This window comes from Podarcis bocagei (genome assembly GCF_964188305.1).
Source record: "Podarcis bocagei genome assembly, chromosome: 8".
In the NCBI taxonomy this organism is placed as follows: domain Eukaryota; kingdom Metazoa; phylum Chordata; class Lepidosauria; order Squamata; family Lacertidae; genus Podarcis; species Podarcis bocagei.
The window spans coordinates 54,103,738-54,123,779 of record NC_138133.1 but is presented as its reverse complement, the minus strand read 5'-3'; the positions used below and the strand labels follow the sequence as shown (position 1 = coordinate 54,123,779).

General features: G+C 43.5%; 1 protein-coding gene and 1 long non-coding RNA gene across 2 annotated transcripts in view; both read left to right on the top strand.

Annotated features, from left to right (window-relative positions):
* Positions 1-9,919, top strand: part of LOC308593590 (uncharacterized protein) — a 44,749-nt gene extending 34,830 nt beyond the window's left edge. Inside the window, exons 12-13 of the mRNA XM_081206049.1 lie at positions 3,912-4,051; positions 9,780-9,919. Coding sequence (XP_081062175.1) covers positions 3,912-4,051; positions 9,780-9,884 — 245 coding nt within the window. The 3' untranslated portion in view covers positions 9,885-9,919. The remainder of the gene's footprint in view (positions 1-3,911; positions 4,052-9,779) is intronic.
* An 898-nt stretch (positions 9,920-10,817) lies between these two features.
* Positions 10,818-16,496, top strand: LOC308593119. The gene is made up of 3 exons (XR_014010746.1): positions 10,818-11,534; positions 15,721-15,916; positions 16,182-16,496. It is a non-coding gene; the product is annotated as an uncharacterized lncRNA (long non-coding RNA).
* Positions 16,497-20,042: the final 3,546 nt, after the last annotated feature.

Sequence of the window (20,042 nt, the reverse complement as noted above, 5' to 3'; positions counted from 1 at the left end):
CCACCGGGTGCGCGAGGCTTGGGGCGGCAGCCTGTCACCCGAAGCACGGGGAGCCCTCCAGAGGGCTCCCCCTGCTTTGGGCGAGTGTCTGCAAGCCTTGCGCGCCCGGCAGGAGGTCCCACCGGGTGCGCGAGGCTTGGGGCGGCAGCCTGTCGCCCGAAGCACGGGGAGCCCTCCGGAGGGTGCCCCGTGCTTCGGGCAGGTGAGCGCAAGGCTTGGGGCGGCAGCCAGGGCGGAGGGGGAAAAATAATTTCTTTTTATTCATTTCCCCCCAAAAAAACGAGGTGCGTCCTATGGGCCGGTGCGCCCTATAGGACGAAAAATACGGTACAGTGGTACCCCGCAAGACGAATGCCTCGCAAGACGGAAAACCCGCGAGACGAAAGGGTTTTCTGTTTTGGAGGCGCTTCGCAAGACGAATTTCCCTATGGGCTTGCATCGCAAGACGAAAGCCCATAGGGAAATGCTGGCGGTCGGGAGCAAAGACTTTCGCCCACAGCCGGCCTTCAGAAGAGGACCTCTTCTGAAGGCCGGCGGGGGGCAAAAGTCTTTGCTCCCCCCCGCCTGCCTTCCCCCCGCCTGCCCCGGGCGATCTTAAAATGCTGGCGGGCGGGAGCGAAGCGTTCGCTGCCGACCCCCAGCATTTTAAAATCTCCCCGGGACAGCAGAGAAGTCTCTGCTGTCCCGGGGAGATTTTAAAATGTTGGGGGTCGGGAGCATTTTAAAATCTCCCCGTGTCCCGGGGAGATTTTAAAATGCTGGGGGTCGGCAGCGAACGCTTCGCTCCCGACCCCCAGCATTTTAAAACGCTGTTCCGAAGCGGGGGGGGGGGGGCGGGAACACCTGCCCCAGCCGCCCCACTTCGGAACGCTGTTCCGAAGCGGGGAGGGGGGGCGGGAACATCTGCCCCAGCCGCCCCCCTTCGGAACGCTGTTCCGAAGCGGGGAGGGGGGCGGGAACATCTGCCCCAGCCGCCCCACTTCGGAACGCTGTTCCGAAGCGGGGAGGGGGGGCGGGAACATCTGCCGCAGCTGCCCCACTTCGGAACGCTGTTCCGAAGCGGGGAGGGGGGGGGCGGGAACACCTTCTGAAGGCGGGCAGGGGGCGAAAGTCTTTGTCCCCCCTGCCTGCCTTCCCAGGGGCTTTTAAATCGCCCCGGACAGCGGAGAAGTCCTCCGCTGTCCGGGGCGATTTTAAAATGCCGCCCGCCAGCATTTTAAGATCGCCCGGACAGCGGAGAAGTCCTCCGCTGTCCCGGGGTTTTTTAAAATGCTGGGGGTGGGAAGAAAAGCCCTTGTTCCCCCCCCCAGCCTTCAGAAGAGGTCCGGGGACAGACTGTCCCCGGACCTGGTCTGAAGGCGGTTTCCCTAGGAACGCATTAATTGATTTTCAATGCATTCCTATGGGAAACCGTGCATCGCAGGACGAAAAACTCGCAAGACGAAGAGACTTGCGGAACGAATTAATTTCGTCTTGCGAGGCACCACTGTACCTGTAACTATAGTTAACAAATAAATACTTTAATAACCTGCCTGGGGAAAAAAAGAAAAAAGAAAAGGGAAAAAGGAGAAAGAATACATATCAACGTACATAGAATAGAAAAGGATATAAAAAAGAAAAGAAAAATAAACGAACAAAAATTAAGCAAAGTTTAACTCTATCGAAATAATAACTTAGACTGCCTTAAGACCTCTTTCCTAAAAAAATTCTATTTGCTATAATTCAACCCTATAATAGTATTTCTTATATATAGTGACCTTCAGTATGGGTTGAATCTCTTTACTTATTTGTTACTGGTGTTGGCTTCCTTCTGCCTCATTATTTCAATTTGCATTAGCTTACTTTCCCCCTTGTATTTAATATTTTATCCTCATCTTGGTATGAGGAAACAGTATGTCACTATTTGCGGAGTTATTCAAGACACAACCAAGTCTTAGTAGTATAACCTTGTTTCATTAAATAATTGTTGAAACATTCCCATTCTTTTTTGACTTTGTCTGCTGATTTGTTTCTTATTGATTCCGTCATTTTCATTAGTTCCAAGTACTTGCAGAGTTTTAACTGCCATTCCTCTCTCGATGAGATAAATTCACTCTTCCAATACTTAGCTACTAGCACTCTAGATGCAGTCACTGTGAATAGGAATATGCTCTTGCTTTCTTTTGGGATGTTATTTGTTAAGATCCCTAGTAAGATTGCTTCCGGGGGTTTTTGTAATATAAATTTTAATATTTTTGTTAATTCCTCGTAGGTCGTGTCCCAGATTTTTTGATTCCTGGACACGTCCACTACATATGGAAAAAGGTTCCCTCATATAATTTGCATCTCCAACATTTATTATCATAATTTTTAGTCATTTTGGCTACTTTTGAAGGGGTTAAATACAATCTAAACTGCATTTTCATAAACTTTTCTATAAGTAACACGCTGTGAATCTTAGATTCTTTCTCCACAGCTCTTCCCTTTTTTGTAATTCTATAGGATAACCCAGATCTTGCACCCACTTTAGTATCACTCCTTTTACTTCCGGAACTGCAAATCCACCTCTGTCTCTAATCTCTGTTAGTAATTTTATTCCAGGTTTTTTACCCTGCCAAATTAATTTTGCCAGATCTTTTTGCCAATCTTTAAAACATTTAACTCCACTGATTATTGGTAATGTTTGGAATAGGAATAACATCTTTGGTAGCACTGTCATTTTAATTATGGACATCCCGCCCCACAGCGACAGATTTAACCTCCCCCAAATCTCCAAATCTTTTTTTATTTCTTTCTAATTTTTTACATAATTGTAATTGTAGAGGTTTATATTTTTTGTTGTGATCCAGATGCCTAGGTATTTCACCTTATTTGTTATTTTAAACCCTGTTTTAGTTTACAATCCTCTTTTTTCTTCTTCACACATGTTTTTCACTAATAATTTTGTTTTGTCTTTAGTTTAAAGCTGAGACTTTCCTGAATTCATCCATTTTTGTCAGTTTTTCTAATATGCTCTCTATTGGGTTCTCGGTGGTTATGATGAGGTATGATGAGGCAAAGGCTTTGAGTCTATAATATCTGTTGTGCCCAAATAAATACCTTTTATTTTTGGTTCTTTCCTTATAGCTGTTACTAATGTTTCTAATATGTTGATAAATAAAAGTGGCAAGAATGGACAGCCTTTTATTCCCACCTCCCCCCAAATATTCTAATAAACTGATAATTGTTCTTGTATTGTTATATATTTGTCTTCCCAGGAGGAAGCCAGCCCAGTCTTCATTAATTATTCTATTTAATATCTTTTTTAATCTGTTTGCAAGTATTCCTGTAAAAATTTTGTAATCCAAATTTAGTAATGAAATTGGTCTATAGTTTTTGGTATACATCAGATCTGCTCCTTGTTTCAGGATCAAGGTTATTAAGGCTTCTTTCCATGACCCTGGCGTCTTCCCATTCTCTAATATATTGCTCATAATCTTTTTCAGGGTTGGAAGTATGGCCTCTTCTAGTTTGTTTTTTTTATAGTAACCAATTGAGATTCCATCTGGGCCCGGAGATTCCCCAACTTTTGTTTGTTTTTCATTACTTGTAGTATTTCTTCTATTTTGATAGTTGAATTTAAATATCTATGTTCCTCTTCTAATATTACCAGTAATTTGTTTTGTTGTAGGTAATCATTTATTTTATTCTCATCTTTATCTTCTGATTTGTACAGTATTTTATAATAATTTACAAAGCACTGTTCTATTTTTTCTGGGTCTACTATCTCTTCCCCTTGATCTATTATTTTACCTATAATTTTATCTTTTTGCCTTTTCTTTATTAACCAGGTTAACATCCTGCCGAGTTTGTTGGCCGATTCAAAGCTTCTTAGTCGCATCCATTTGATATGGAGTCTCATTCTTTCAGAATTTTTTCCCTTTCCTACACAGGGTTGACAAGATGGATATATGAGAAAACTCGACGTTTACTCCTTCCTGTATATGGAGGGTTTCCAGTGAAATTGAGGACATATATTGGAGAACCCATCCCATATGATCCAAATATAACTGCCACAGAGCTGGCTGAAAAAGTAAGTACCAGGAAATGTAAAACAGAATAATCTTTCCTATTGTTTTTTCACTTTCTCAGTTCTAAATTGTATTCTGCATACTGGCTTCTCATTCTGTATGGCCCAGAGCTAGGCTTTATTATATATATTTTTGTGCATTATATTGATCACTCAGCTTTTCCTCTGCTTAACTTGTTGAGACTAATTAAATGCCCTCTAAGCTACCAACTTTGAATCCCCAACACATTTTTAGATATAGAATAATAGAATCTTAGAGTTGAAAGGTACCCAAGGGTCATCTAGTCTACTCCTCTGCAATGAAGGAATATCAGCTAAAGCATCCATGACAGATGGCCATCCAGCCTCTGCTTAACCTCGTACCTACGGGACCGCCTCTCTTGGTATGCCCCACGGAGGACCTTGCGGTCTGCAAATAACAACATCCTAAAGATTCTGGGCGCCAGGGAGATCAGACTGGCCTCGACCAGAGCCAGGGCGTTTTCGGCCATGGCCCCAGCCTGGTGGAACGCTCTCTCACAAGTGACTAGGGCCCTGTGGGATTTGACATCTTTCTGCAGGGCCTGCAAGACGGAGCTGTTCCGCCAGGCCTTTGGTCAGGGTTGTGTCTGACTCATTTTCTCCTTGTATAAGAACAAGCATGAAAAATAAGAAAAAGAGATAAAGGGAATTACATTAGGCAAGGATGTTTTCAAAATTAAAGCTTTTGCGGATGATATTATATTAACAACCAAGGAGTCAGGAAGCAGTTTAATGAAAGCATTGAGGATAATTAATGAGTTTGGGAAAGTAGCAGGCTTCAAGATAAATATGTCAAAAACAAAACTTATGGTAAAAAACATCCAGGAATTAGAAAAGAACAAATTACAGAAGAAATTAGGTTTGGAAATTGTTACAAAACAAAAGCAAAACATTTAGGTATAGAATTAACGATGAAAAATATTAATCTATTTGGAAACAATTATGAAAAAGCCTGGAAGGAAATTAGAAGAGATCTAGAAACCTGGAGTAGATTAAAGCTGACATTAATGGGGAGAATATCTATAATTAAGATAAATGTTTTACCCAAAATGATATATTTGTTCCAAACATACCAGTAATAATTAAATAAAATTGTTTTGATGAATGGAGAAAATATCTAACAAAATTCATATGGCAAACCAAAAAACCACGCATAAAGTATAAACTATTAACAGATAAAAGGGAGAGAGGAGGACTGGCATTACTGAATTTAAAATTATACTATGAAGCAGAATGTCTGGCGTGGCTAAAAGAATGGATTATATTGGAAAACACTAGTACAGTGGTGCCCCGCAAGACGAATGCCTCGCAAGACGGTAAACTCGCTAGACGAAAGAGTTTTCCGTTTTGGAGGTGCTTCGCAAAACGAATCTCCTATGGGCTTGCTTCGCAAGACGACAATGTCTTGCGAGTTCCTGCTGGTTTTTTCCCCTCCCCCCTTTTTCTAAGCCGCTAAGCCGCTTATCAGCTGATCCGATCAGCAGATAAGCAGCTAAAAGCCGCTAATAGTGCTAATCCGCTAATCCTTCAATGGGCTTGCTTCGCAAGACGAAAAAAACTGCTAGACGAAGAGAATCACAGAACGGATTCTTTTCGTCTTGTGAGGCACCACTGTATTTTAAATCTAGAAGGTTTTGACAATAGGTATGGATGGCATGCCTACCAAGCGTACAAGAAGGTTAAGGTACATAATGGCTTCAAAAATCATATACTCAGAAATTCATTGTTGAAAGTTTGGAATAAATATAAACCGCTATTAGAGCCACAAGTTCCTATATGGATCTCTCCATTAGAAGCCCATGCAGTTAAAAAACTCAATATGAATCCGAACTGGGCAACATATAGACAAATACTGGAAGAAGACCAAGGAAAGTTAAAATTAAAAACATACCAGACCATGTCATTACCGAGGAGGCAGGTTTAGTCGTTGTTTGAAGACTATCCCTGCCTCCGGGTCTGGCCTTGACCGGAAGGATACTGGAATCATCAAGGGAAACCCACATGACCTGAAGGTGTTGCTGTGTAATGCCAGGTCAATGATGAATAAAATCACTGCCATCCACGACCTGATTGTGGATGGAGGAGTTGACCTGGCATGTGTGACAGAGACCTGGTTGGAGGAAGCAGATGGGCCTGTCCTTGCTGCCGCTTGCCCACCAGGTTTCTCTTACGCACAGCAACCCAGGTCATGTGGGCGGGGAGGGGGGGTTGCAGTGATTTTTAGGAAGTCATTAGTTTGCATCAGGCGTCCTACTGGGAAGACCCAGTTTTCTGAGTGCATGTTCTGGAAGTTGGGCAATAGGGGCAGTACAGGATTCCTTTTGGTGTACTTACCTCCCCGCTGCACCAAGGATTCCCTGCCCGAGCTGCTTCAGGTCATGGCGGATGTTCTCCTGGAGACACCTAGTTTGGTTGTCCTAGGAGATGGAACCACCTTTTACCACCGGGGCCTTGTAAAGACCCCAAGATCTCCTGCAACGATTTCGCAAAGTTTCTTGCAGATAAAATCACTCATATTCGGAAGGAGCTAGACACCACCGTGGGAGCAGGGCTGGGGCGGGAGAGTGCTAGAGCCCTGTCTGGTCAAGTTGCATGGAATCAATTCCAATCTGTTACCTCCGAGGATGTGGACAGGCTGCTTGGACGCGTGAAACCAACCACCTGTCTCCTTGATCCTTGCCCATCCTGGCTAATAAAAGCAAGCCGGGAAGGGCTGGGCGATGGGCTCTGCGGGGTGGTGAATGCTTCCCTCTGTGAGGGAACATTCCCAGATCCGCTGAAAGAGGCAGTCATTAAACCGCTTCTTAAAAAACCATCTTTAGACCCGGCCAGTATGGCCAACTATCGCCCAGTCTCAAATATTCCAGTCTTGGGCAAGGTGATTGAACGTGTGGTTGCTGAACAACTCCAGGCACGCCTGGAGGATGCGGACCATTTGGATCCCTTCCAATCAGGGTTCAGGCCTCATCATGGGACTGAAACTGCCTTGGTCGCACTGGTTGATGATCTCCGGCGAGCTAGGGACAAAGGTGAGAGCTGTTTCCTAGTTCTGCTGGATCTCTCAGCGGCCTTTGATACAATCGACCATAACATCCTTCTGGACCGTCTAGAGGGCTTGGGAGCTGGGGGCACTGTTATACAGTGGTTTCGCTCCTTCCTCCTGGGCCGTGTTCAGAAAGTGGTGGTGGGGGATGAGTGTTCAGACCCTTGGGCCCTCACTTGTGGGGTGCCTCAGGGTTCCGTCCTCTCCCCCATGCTTTTTAGCATCTATATGAAGCCGCTGGGAGAGATCATCAGGGGGTTTGGACTGGGTGTCCATCAATATGCAGATGATACCCAGCTCTACCTCTCTTTCAAATCAGAACCAGTGAAGGCGGTGAAGGTCCTGTGTGAGTGCCTGGAGGCAGTTGGAGGATGGATGGCGGCTAATGGATTGAAGTTGAATCCTGACAAGACAGAAGTACTGTTTTTGGGGGACAGGGGGCGGGCTGGTGTGGAGGACTCCCTGGTCCTGAATAGGGTAACTGTGCCCCTGAAGGACCAGGTGCGTAGCCTGGGAGTCATTTTGGACTCACAGCTGTCCATGGAGGCGCAGGTTAATTCTGTATCCAGGGCAGCTGTCTACCAACTCCACCTGGTACGCAGGCTGAGACCCTACCTGCCCGTGGACTGTCTCGCCAGAGTGGTGCATGCTCTAGTTATCTCCCGCTTGGACTACTGCAATGTGGTGGGGTTGCAAGAAAATAAAGAAGTTTTGGGGAATAATACATGAGGAACTTTAGAAAATGCTTAAAAAACCCTTGATAAAAAAATCCTGAAGCTTATCTGTTAGGAGTGGTGGGCAAAGACATACCACATATGAAAAAATAATATATGCAACAACAGCTGCCAGAGTAGTGATTGCCACTAAATGGAAATCTCAGGACACACCAACAAAGGAAGAGTGGATTTGTAAATTAAGTGGGTATATAGAATTGGCAAAATTAACTTCAGTTATAAGATATCATTCAAATCAAAAGTTAAGAATGGAGTGGAAGTATTTTGAAGATTATATGTCAAAATATTGTTCTAAAAATGACATGCTAATAGGCTTAGAACAAAAAATGTAAACAATAACAAAACCAATAAAGAAAGAAGGAAAAATCAGAATTTAACAAAAATAATTTATTATAGAATGCAAGGGGGGAAAGGTAGAAAGAAATATAAAGTGGAATTGCTGTGGAGGGAAGTAGAGGGTGGGTGGTGGGTTTTATAATTAAGTGTATAATTATGCAGCTGTTGTAATTTAGATATTATATTTTATGTGAGGGAATCATTGGGAATTTGGGTTATTATGTGTATATGTTAAGTTTCAATAAAGATCTTTGGGGGGGGGGGAGCATGAAGGAGGTTGCCAGCCCACTCAAAGGTGCTTATAATATCAGTGGAAATCAGTGGTTACAGTTGGTAACCGCTTTCAATTTTACTCTGAAGATTGCCACTTGTCCAGTTTTAATTTTAATTTGTTTGAATTAATTGTGGGATGTATCTTAAATGTTTTTATGCATATTGTCTTATATGATGTTAGCCGCTCTGAGCCCAGCTTTGGCCAGGGATGGCGGGATACAAATAAATTATTATTATTGTTATTATTATTAAACACCTTCACAACCTCTCAGGGGAGACTGTTGCACTGTCAAAACAGCTCTCACTGTCAGAAAGCTCTTCCTGATGTTCAGGTGGAATTTCCTTTCTTGCAACTTGAAGAGTGGCCATGGAAACCCTGTCAGATGGGTGGAGTATAAATTAAAAAAAATGATGATGATGATTATAAGGCATTGGTTTGAGGCCTACCCTGCAGAGTAGGAGAAAATAAGCTTACTCCATCTTCCATGTGACAGCCCTTAAGATATTTGAAAATGGCTATCATAACTCTTCTCACTCCCCTGTTTTTCAGGCTGAAAATACCCAGCTTCTTTCACTGTTGCTCATAAGGTTTCCTTTCCAGACCCTTAACATTCATGGTTGCTCTCGTCTCCCCCAAGAACTTTCTGCTTTCATTCTTGCTTCACCCTCTCCCTCCCCACATCTAGTTCCGGCTTTTGTTTGCTTGTTTGAAGGGGCGGAGAAGTAATTTATTTTTGCGGGTGTGTGAGGGTTGATTCCTTGGTTGTTCTGTGGTTCCTTCCTTTTATTTCACATTGTTAGGATGCAGTCATTGTCAATTGACAGTGGTGTGGTTTGTTTGTTCCTACCGCGTTAAATCTGTACAGATGAGAAAGTTGTAGAAGAAGGATTAGCTTTACTGAGGCATTATTGTGTTAAGGGTGCCCTTTAGGGACCTGCCAAGGCAGTATGCCTAGTAGGACTTGCATAGGTCCTCTTAGGCCTGGTACATGCATTTTGGCTGAATACTGCAGAGCAGGGTCTGAGTGAGCATTATGGGTTCATGCTCAAGGTTCAATATGCAAGAAGACAGTAATTTCCTCCCTATCCTTTGCTGGGGAGCCAGTTGCATATGCCTTAGGATCTGGAGAGATGGTTTCCTACCACAATTAGCTAAAAATCCTTATCTGCCCTTACTTCTGATCCCAGAAAGAAATTACATATTGTGCTTCTTTAGCTGGAAAAAATGGGATTTTTTTTATGGTACTGGTTCTGACTCCTTTAGCTTTCTCCTATTCCTTTAGCTATAACATAATGTATTCCTTTGTTTTTGTTTTTTCAACAGACCAAGACTGCACTTGAAAATCTTCGGGATAGACACCAAAAAATGCCAGGAAATATATTAAGAGCTCTTTCAGAAAGATTTGATAAGGATGACAAAGCTAACTAGTCCATATAAAACAAACCATAGTTCTGTAATTGGAAAATTTAATAATTATGTAATTAAAACCAAATAAACATACAGAGAATTGTACTGGATTGTATATGACTTATTTGGAAGGATTGCTAGCTCAGTAGCTCAGCACCTCCTGTCTATGCAGAAGTTTTCGAAGAGGTGCAAGTCCTTTCTTGCCCTATCCTGCAAGACTCCCAGAATGCCCCTTTTTGAGGACTTACACTGCTAGAGTCAGAATCAAAGTGTGTAATGGGAGGGTGGGTGTTTAACTGAAACATGAAATAATGTTACACCTGAAAGAGTAATCCCTATAAATCAGCTGCATTAAAACAGTGACAATTCTTTTATATTTGTAAAAGGCATTTTCTGCTAGTTATACATTTTTATTTCCAAAAAGGACTTTTTGCCAGGTTGTTAATTCCATGAGTGAGTGAATTCAGCAATGGAGTCTGGATTCCCATCATCCCCCAAGTTTCCCCATGGCCATATACTCTCAATTTTAAACTGTTTTCTCCTTCAGTTTTTTACTGGAGAGAGAGAGAGAGAGAGAGAGAGAGAACCAACACCCCCACCACCACTAGGGCAACGTTAGAAACCCAGATATAAAAAGGCCAAATGGGACCTTAAACATGTGGTTGCCATTACAATATGTCTCTTAAACATGCTCTCTGTTCCTGTTTTTGAAAATGCAATTATTATTTTTTATAAAAAGATCATACATGGTTTTTATGCATGTATGCACAAGCACACACAAAGGGAGAGATGCTATCACAGAAACTGACAAATAACACAAGTACTAGCACATTTACAAAACTAACCGGTGATTGTTTGTTGAGATTCCTGCATTGCAAAGGGTTAACTAGACGACCCCTGGGTCCCCTCCGAACTCTTCACTTTAGGATTCTATGAACAAAAGTTTTTACTTACATTCCTGGTAAGCCTAAATTACCTTTAATTCAGTCACCTCTCTGTGAAACCACCTGAAATCCTGTCTGCTGCACTTTTTCAATGTCTAATTTCCAGCCGTATTGAAACACGTTTCTTTATGTGGTGGTGTCAAGAAACTGTGAAAGGTGTGCCATCTGTATGAAGAAACTAAGCATTGTGAAAAAGGCTTAGGGCGCTGGCTGCTTGGAAGTTGTGGCCATTTGTAATCAAACATGAAATATGGAGTCACACCTACAATGGCATTCATATTGCACAATAACATATTGGGTCACAGAGTAAAGGTAGCTATCTCCCTTTCATGGTAGTCTCTTCCTTCCAGTCAGGTACAATATGTATGTTGTGTAATACATAACCTTAACAACATGTTCTGTTGCAATATTGAATCCTAGTGCATAAGTGAAAGCTCTTTCATTGGCATGTGACTCTTTAATTCTACAGCAAATGAGGATTTCATTAACGCTACTGGGTTAGAATACTGAATCTTAAGTAATCATCCTCAGAAATCAAGTCTACTCATATAAACTTGACCAGTCACTTGTGCTCCAGGCATTTTATGAGATCTCCAATACCATCTGTTTGATCACTGAAATTAAATCCTGCCATGCTGATTTTATTGCAGGCAGCTGGTTGAAACTCTTCTTGAACTCTTCACGAGTTGCCCCTGCAGTATGCATTGCTTGATCAGGAGTAAAAAGTGTTACGATATGGATGCAATGCTGCTGCAAAGTGCTAGCTTGAAAACAAAACATGATGGGAATGTTGGAACTGTCCGTGGGAAACAGAGGGACAGTCATAGAGAGCCAGTGTGGTGTAGTGGTTAAGAGCGGTAGTCACGTAATCTGGGTAACCGGGTTCGCGTCTCCGCTCCTCCACATGCAGCTGCTGGGTGACCTTGGGCCAGTCACACTTCTTTGAAGTCTCTCAGCCCCACTCACCTCACAGAGTGTTTGTTGTGGGGGAGGAAGGGAAAGGAGATTGTTAGCCGCTTTGAGACTCCTGAAGGGGAGTGAAAGGCAGGATATCAAATCCAAACTCTTCTTCTTCTTCATTTCACAGGGCAATGCACCGGAATTAGCTCAGAGTGTAATATGAGCTCTTCCTCTTGCTCTTGTACAGGAAGTACAGGAGGTGTTAGTCACTTGACTGCTGGAGCTCGAATAGAGCAGTCATGTTTTTTGTAACGCTACAAAGACAGAAATAAAGGCATGTAAATACGTTTCTGTCTATCTCTTTCCCCTGCCGGGGGGGGGCAGGAAAGAGGGGGGGGTGTTCTCACGCTGAAAAGAATCGCTTATTGTGACCTAGCCTGAATCTTGATGGGGAATGCAGACAGGGAGGTCAACAGGAGATCAAGCCGGGTGCCTGGAGAGTTGCCAGTTACTACTGATATAGGCTTGAATTCCGACATCTGGTAGCATGGAGCCGATGGCATCGATCCATGAAAGCAGCAAAAGAGGTTGATGGATCGTAATTCACCCTCTGCAAGGAGATAAAGGAAGTTGTGGTAGCGGGTGGATGGAAGCTTCAAAGGACGGCTGAGCACCGGAGGAGGCGTTTTTGCTGATAAGCTGCGAGCAACGGAACCCCTAAGGTATGCTGATTTATGGGCTAAAAGAGTGAACGCAGATTGATTTTTCTCTGGTTCACAGAAGCTGTTTTTTGGATAAAGAAACAGCACTGAGAGAGAGCCGCATTCTTCGAATTCCTTAGGACTGATAAGCTTTGCTATAGCCGTTTGCCAAGTCCAGTTGCTAAGCAATGAGACGTCAGTAATTTTTCAGCTACTTCTACGCTAGCAAGCTTTGAAAAGTAAAGTGGAAAATTACTAGCCAACGGAAGTGAGGCTGGGACTGTGAGAGGCTGGAAAAACACTGGTGAAAATTCCAACGTTTGTTTTGTCTGTTATCTCACTGCTCTTGGAGGGACTTTCAAGACAGCCTGTGTTTAGCTGCCAGGTGCAAGGCAGTAAACAACCAGCTATTGGATTTTACCAGCACATGACTGAGAGCTGATGCTTGGAATAAAGATGGCCTTATTCAGTTGGAAGCTGAGTGGGCAAAACTGGGAACAATGGAGTTTTGCAATGGAATATTTGCTAGTGGGAGAGCAACTTTGGCACTTAGTGCAATCCCCACTACCTGATGCTGGACATGCACAGGGGAGAAAGGCTGAGGTTCAAAATGAACTGAAACAGCGTTTGATCAGAATTCTGGCGGAAAATGTGGAAGCTTGTCTTGAGCCTATTATGTTGGGTGCTGAGGAGCCACAAGTCGCTTGGCAATCCCTCCGAAATGCTTGTGGAGCTGGGATGGGAAGCAAGGGCCAAGAGTTGACTGCACCACCAGAGAGAAAGAGCCAAGAAAGCGATAGCCAGATTCTTGGAAGCTCATCGAAAGCTGAGGAGAGCTTTGACCCCAAAAGGGGAAGTGAAGGAACTGTTCCTGCTGTTGCTGTTGCTGTTCCTGTTCTTGCTGCAATGGATGTTGCTGACAGGGGCAGTGAGGCTTGGAGTTGTAGCGCCCCCACTGCTATTGCAAGAGAAGAGCAAGCTGAAGCTCTGAACGTTGTTTGTTGTTGCAATTGTGGCCAGCCTGGGCATCTACAGAGGAACTGTAAGAGGCCACATCAGCAGAAAGGAGCTAAGGGGAGCTCTGCAAAGCCTGAGGCGTCAGGCAAGACCACCTATGGCTTTGATGTCACTAAAAGCCACACCAGAAGTGGAAAACGCTTTTGTTTTGGACACGGGTTGCACGCAACACATGACGTCGCACCGAGAACTGTTTTCTATGTTTAAGAAGCAAAGCTTCGCTGTGAAACAGGCCAATGGCCAGGAGCTGGAAGCAACCGGGTTTGGAACTGTGTATCTTGAGAGTCTGAACTTGACTATTAACAATGTCTATTTGGTTCCTGATTTGAAGTTCAATCTGCTGAGTGTTTCGCAGATCACAAAGAAAGGACTGGTCGTGTCCTATGATAAGGAAAGCTGCAAGATCTTCAAAGATGGAGAGCTGTGTCTTTCTGCCAGAGAGAAAGATGGACTGTATTTGTTGACTTTTGATCAAAGTGATTGCATAAATTGTAATGCATCTGAGTCTAACATGATTTCTCTTGCAGGCGTGACAAAGGACGTCCAGAAGATGACGAAAGTAACCAAAGCTTTTCAGTGAGTGTATGCTGATATGATTGGTCCTCTAGCACCATCTAGAGGCAATGCAAGATATTATCTTGTGTGTATGGATTATTTATCTAATTATGTGTGGATATACATATTGCAGAAACCACAAGAAGCCTTAGAAAGGTTTAAAGAGTTTTGTGACAAGGTTAATAATGTTCATGATGCTAACATTGATTGTCTTTTCACAGATGAAAAGCCAGTTTTTCTATTACAGGATTTTCAGGATTTCCTGGATAAGCAAAGAATAAGGCACAAGACTGCTGTTTCAGCGGGTGCATGGAACAAAAGTGTCTGTGTGCAAGTGAACAAAGAATTGCAAAATGGGATGAAGGTGCAATTGCTGAGTTCACATTTGCCACATGAGTATTGGGCTGAATCTTTATCGTGTTATTGTTACACTTAGTTGAGAAAGGTTTCAAAAGATTTGGGAAGTTCTCCTTTTGAGAAACTGTTCTATAGAAAACCTTCTGTTGCCCATTTTAAGGTTTTTGGGTCTCATGTGAAATCTGATGCTCCAGGTGGAGCAAAGAATGCTAGAGGCATTTTTGTGGGTTATGAAAAGGGTCTCTGCAGAGTAATTTTGTCTGAATCTGGTCAGGTGATTCTCACAAAATCTCTAGAGAGTGCTACTGAACAGGAGAGAGTAATTGTTCACACATTTCCCACTGAGGATAATTCAGATGATGATTTTACTGATTACAGTGGTACTGAGAGTGACAGTGGTAGCTCAAAGAGCTCAGTTGACACAGTCATTGAGAGGAAATCTCACACAATGGCTAGACCTTCACAAGTGAAGGATGAACCACTGTTTACTATTGGAACTAGTTCTACAAAGAGTCCTGAGACTGAACCAGTGAGCAGAGAGGATCAGCACCTCATACGCAGGTCTGAGAGAGTTACAAAGGGCGTACCACCCAAGAGGTATTCCAAAGAGTTTGCTAACTCAGCTGTTGCATGTGTTACTATTGTTGACAACTCAAGACAGGTTGAAGCTGTGTCCAAGTCAGAGACAAAGACACAACAGGGAGTTGCTAAGTGTAACACTACATTCCCTAGCCAAGGTAATGCAGATGCACTCATTCCTTGGAAGTCAGACAACCAGAGAGGTACACTGGGGAAACCAGTGGCGGGTAGTTCCAAGGGTGGAACTGAAACAACAGGGGAGTGTTATATGTATAACAACTGTTTGTTTTCTTCTCTGGATCAAGCTATGTTCGCAGCGCACATTGATTCATATGGGTGAGTATGTTACGATATGGATGCAAGGCTGCTGCAAAGTGCCAGCTTGAAAACAAAACATGATGGGAATGTTGGGACTGTCCGTGGGAAATAGAGGGACAGTCATTTCACAGGGCAATGCACCAGAATTAGCTCAGAGTGTAATATGAGCTCTTCCTATTGCTCTTGTACAGGAAGTACAGGAGGTGTTAGTCACTCGACTGCTGGAGCTCGAATAGAGCAGTCATGTTTTTGTAACGCTACAAAGACAGAAATAAAGGCATGTAAATAACGTTTCTGTCTATCTCTTTCCCCTGCCGGGGGGGCAGGAAAGAGGGGGGTGTTCTTCTCACGCTGAAAAGAATCGCCTATCGCGACCTAGCCTGAATCTTGCTGGGGAATGCAGACAGGGAGGTCAACAGGAGATCAAGCCGGGTGCCTCGAGAGTTGCCAGTTACTACTGATATAGGTTTGAATTCCAACAAAAAGTTCCAGGTTGATATGCTTTGACATCAAAGGATCACAGAGACATTAAAAGCAAATATCCATGGGAAGTAAAAGGCAAATAGAACAAAAAAACTAAACACCATAGGTTTCTGATCTTCCCTAGTCACTTCATGAATCACTTGAAGAAGAGTTAAAACCAATTAAAACTCATAGAAACTGCTTAAAACCTACTACAGTGGTACCTCGCAAGACGAATGCCTCGCAAGACGAAAAACTCGCAAGACGAAAGAGTTTTTGGTTTTTTGAGTTGCTTCGCAAGACGAATTTCCCTATGGGCTTGCTTCGCAAGACGAAAACGTCTTGCAAGTTTGTTTCCTTTTTCCTATGGGAAACCGTTTCAATGCATTCCTATGGGAAACCATGCTTCGCAAGACGAAAAATTCGCAAGACGAAAAAACTCGCAGAACGAATTAATTTCGTCTTGCGAGGCACCACTGTAAAAGGCAGATAAAAACCACAGGCCTTCGAGAGAGATGTTGCCTTGCAAGCTGCTGAGTCCCTTCCAGGCACTGTCCTACTTCATCGCCAGACACTCCTGAGAATATGAGGGAGCCCTGTTTGCTTCATTGTTGAGGATGACACTTAAGAGCCAACCTGTCAAGTGCCTACCTTAATTCCCAATTCTATATCAAGACTTTGACAGAAGTGGTGAGCATGCCAACTTGAAAATTCCTGAGAGTATTCAGGTATCCACCAGAGACCATAAGTCTCTGGGAACAGACCACCTTAATGGATCCCCCAGCCTTATAGAGTGGCACTGCATCATCACTTCAAATGGAAATAAACCCATGTCTTCTATCTGTTATGTGTCATGTTTTGTTCCATAAAATACAGTGGTGCCCCGCAAGACGAATGCCTCGCAAGACGGAAAACTTGCTAGACGAAAGAGTTTTCCGTTTTGGAGGTGCTTCACAAAACGAATTTCCTATGGGCTTGCTTCTCAAGACGACAATGTCTTGCGAGTTCCTGCTGGTTTGTTTAATTTCCCCCCTTTTTCTAAGCCGCTAAGCCGCTTATCAGCTGATATGCAGATAAGCCGCTAAAAGCCGCTAATAGCGCTAATAGCGCTAATCCGCTAATCTTTCAATGGGCTTGCTTCGCAAGACGAAAAAACCGCTAGACGAAGAGAATCACAGAACGGATTCTTTTCGTCTTGTGAGGCACCACTGTATATGCTTTTGGAAGTGTCCAAATGTACAATTGTGTATGCATAGTACTTAACACTTTGGTATTTATAGCCACTTGAGCAAAACCTTTCCATTTTTTCATAGAAGTTGGTATGATTTAAGAACGATTTTATAAGGATGACAAAGCTAACTAGTCCATATAAAACAAACCATAGTTCTGTAATAGGAAAATTTAATAATTATGTAATTAAAACCAAATAAACATACAGTGGTACCTTGGTTCTCAAACTTAATCCGTTTCGGAAGTCTGTTCCAAAACCAAAGCGTTCCAAAACCAAGCCGTGGTTTCCCAGAAAAGGTAATGCAAAATGGATTAATCCGTTCCAGACAATTAAAAACAACCCCTAAAATAGCAATTTAACACGAATCTTACTAGCTAACGAGGCCACTGATCCATGAAATGAAAGTAATGGACCAGGCTGCAATCTACTACCAACAATAAAAAACTGGCAGTGATCTACCCATTGGCATTGGAGGGAGCTGCACGAGGGGTGCGTGAAGAGGGAGTTCAAGTGGGGGGGGGGGAGGAAAGGAAGGCAAAAGTTCTCTCTCTGAGGAGCCAGTCGGCTTCTCTCCTCCCGCACCCAGGCCAGCATTTCTGGATCCCTCCCCCCCATACACCCAGCGCCCCTACGTCACCTTCTTCAGGACTGGCACAAGCAGCCCCTGCCAATTGGGTGCGTTCTTCTCACTGAAGAACTCTTACTTTATCAGCGGCTCCAGCATCCTCCCCGCGCCATCCAGCGCCCTGTGAGGGGATGCCGTGGCAGTCACTTCTGGGGCCGAGCCGCTTGGCGTTGCTCTGGGGCCCAGAGCGGTGGCCGCAGGTGACACCCGGTACTGGAGGAGGGGGTGGTTGCTGTGGCAGCAGGGCGTTCCCTCACTCAGTGGGGGCCATGGCAGGACACCTGGAAGCAGAGAAGGGGGTCTACTGCATCAGACCAACACAGCTACCTACCAGACTCCAGAATGACTGTAAAATTATTGAAGTGTATAAACCTGGAAATCATAAGTATTTTTATTTTTATTTTTTTTATTTTGTTGCTTCTCTCCCTTTGGGAAAGTGAATTCTCAGACTTATTGTTAAATTGAGGAGAGAGAGAGAGAGAGAGAGAGAGAGAGAGAGAGAGAGATTCCTTGCCAGTGATGGGATTGAGAACTGGAGTAATTGTTCTGCGGTATTATGGCAGTGAACAATGTTGTAGTACAACTTTTGATTTTGTTTGTAATGTATCATTATTACTTGTTTTAATATTAAATAAATGTGCAAAAATTTAGGGAAGATCAGAAACCTATGGTTTTTTGTTTTTCGGTTCTATTTACCTTTTACTTCCCATGTTTTAATATTAAATAAATGTGCAAAAAATGAATAAATCCCTCTTCACAGGGATCTCATGTTTTGAAGTTCTCACCCTGGCTACCAGGGGGTATACACAATACCAGGGTTTTTTTTATCTGCCTGTGGTTTTTATCTGCATTTTAGTAGCTTTTAATTGGTTTTAATGGCTTTTAATGGGCTTTAACTCTTCTTCAAGTGATTCATTAAGCAGCTAGTGAACATAAGTTACATGTGCTTTTTATGTTTTGTAGTTCTGTTTGGCTTTTACAAGCCATGGATATTTGTTCTAATGACTGAATCATAGACAGAGTACTTCAAGTACTATTCCTACCTTTACTCCTTACTCAAGAACTGGTTTTCTGTGACCGAATATGTTATTGTGCAATATGAATGTTCTTCTGGTGTGACTCCATATTTTATGTTTGATTACAAATGGCCACGACTTCCCAGAAGCAGCCTCCCCAAGCCTTCTCTCTTTTTCACAATGCTTGGTTTCTTCATACAGATGGCACACCCACATCAGTCTCTTTAAACCTCCACATAAAGGGATGTGTCTCCATACTGGTGGAAATTAGCCTACAAAAAAGTGCACCAGACAAGACTTCTGCTGCTCCCACAGAGAGGTGACTGAAATAACGGCAATTTAGGCTTACCAGGAATGTAAGTAGAAGGTTTTGTTCATAGAATCATAAAATGTAGAGTTGGAAGGGGCCCAAAGGGTCGTCTAGTCAACCCCCTGCAATCTCAACAAACAATCCTTGCTTAGTTTTGCAAATGTCAGTTCCTGTGAATGGGTCAGCAGAGAGAGAGAGAGAGAGAAATGCTGTCTTGTCTGTGTGCACGTGTAAAAATTAGTTGTATGAGCATCTTAGCCCAGGGGTCCTCAGGCTGGTTCACTGTCCCTCAGACACTGTTGGGGGCTGGACTATAGTTTGAAAAAAATATGTTCCTATCCACACTGCACATATTTTATTTGTAGTGCACAAAAAACAGGGGAAATACAATATTTAAGATGAAGAATGATTTTAATCAACATAAACTTATAAGTATTTCAATGGGAAGTATGGGTCTGCTTGGCAGGGGGTTGGACACAATGGCCCTTGTGGTCTCTTCCAACTCTATGATTCTATGAGGTGGTCAATATCGCTAATGCTCGTCCCTACAACCCAGCCTACACATGGATCACCCTCACCCCCATGGCCTAGCCTACATGCAGGCCTTCCATGACCCCATCCCCACAACCCAGCCTATACATGTGTCTGCCTGCACACACCCATCCCCACAACCCAGCTTATACATGTCTCCCTAACCCCCTTCCACATGACCCAGCCTATGCATGTGCTTCCCTAACCCAGATCCCCACAACCCAGCCTGCACCCATGTCTCCTTAAGCCCCATCCTCACGACCCAAGTTGTGGTTCGAGGACCCGACCCAGGCGAAGTGAAATAAAGACACAAGGACACATGATATAAGGTTAATGGGCTAGAAAAGGCCACAACTTTATTGGTTACAGCAATTGAAAAGGTATTGGCTTAGGCATTGGATCGAAACAAGTGGGTTATTCACCAGTAGGTGGAGCCTGTTGATGCTAATCCAACTATAGGCTCACCCCTGCTGTCACCGAGGGTCGTGCCAAGGCCTCCCGCCAAGCAGGCATCGGACGGAATACACGACCCCCAGATTCCTTTAACGGAATACCCCTAAAAATTGAAGGCATAGGCGATGGCCACACCTAGCACTTCCACACACCGCAACACATTATTCCAATGCCTAACCT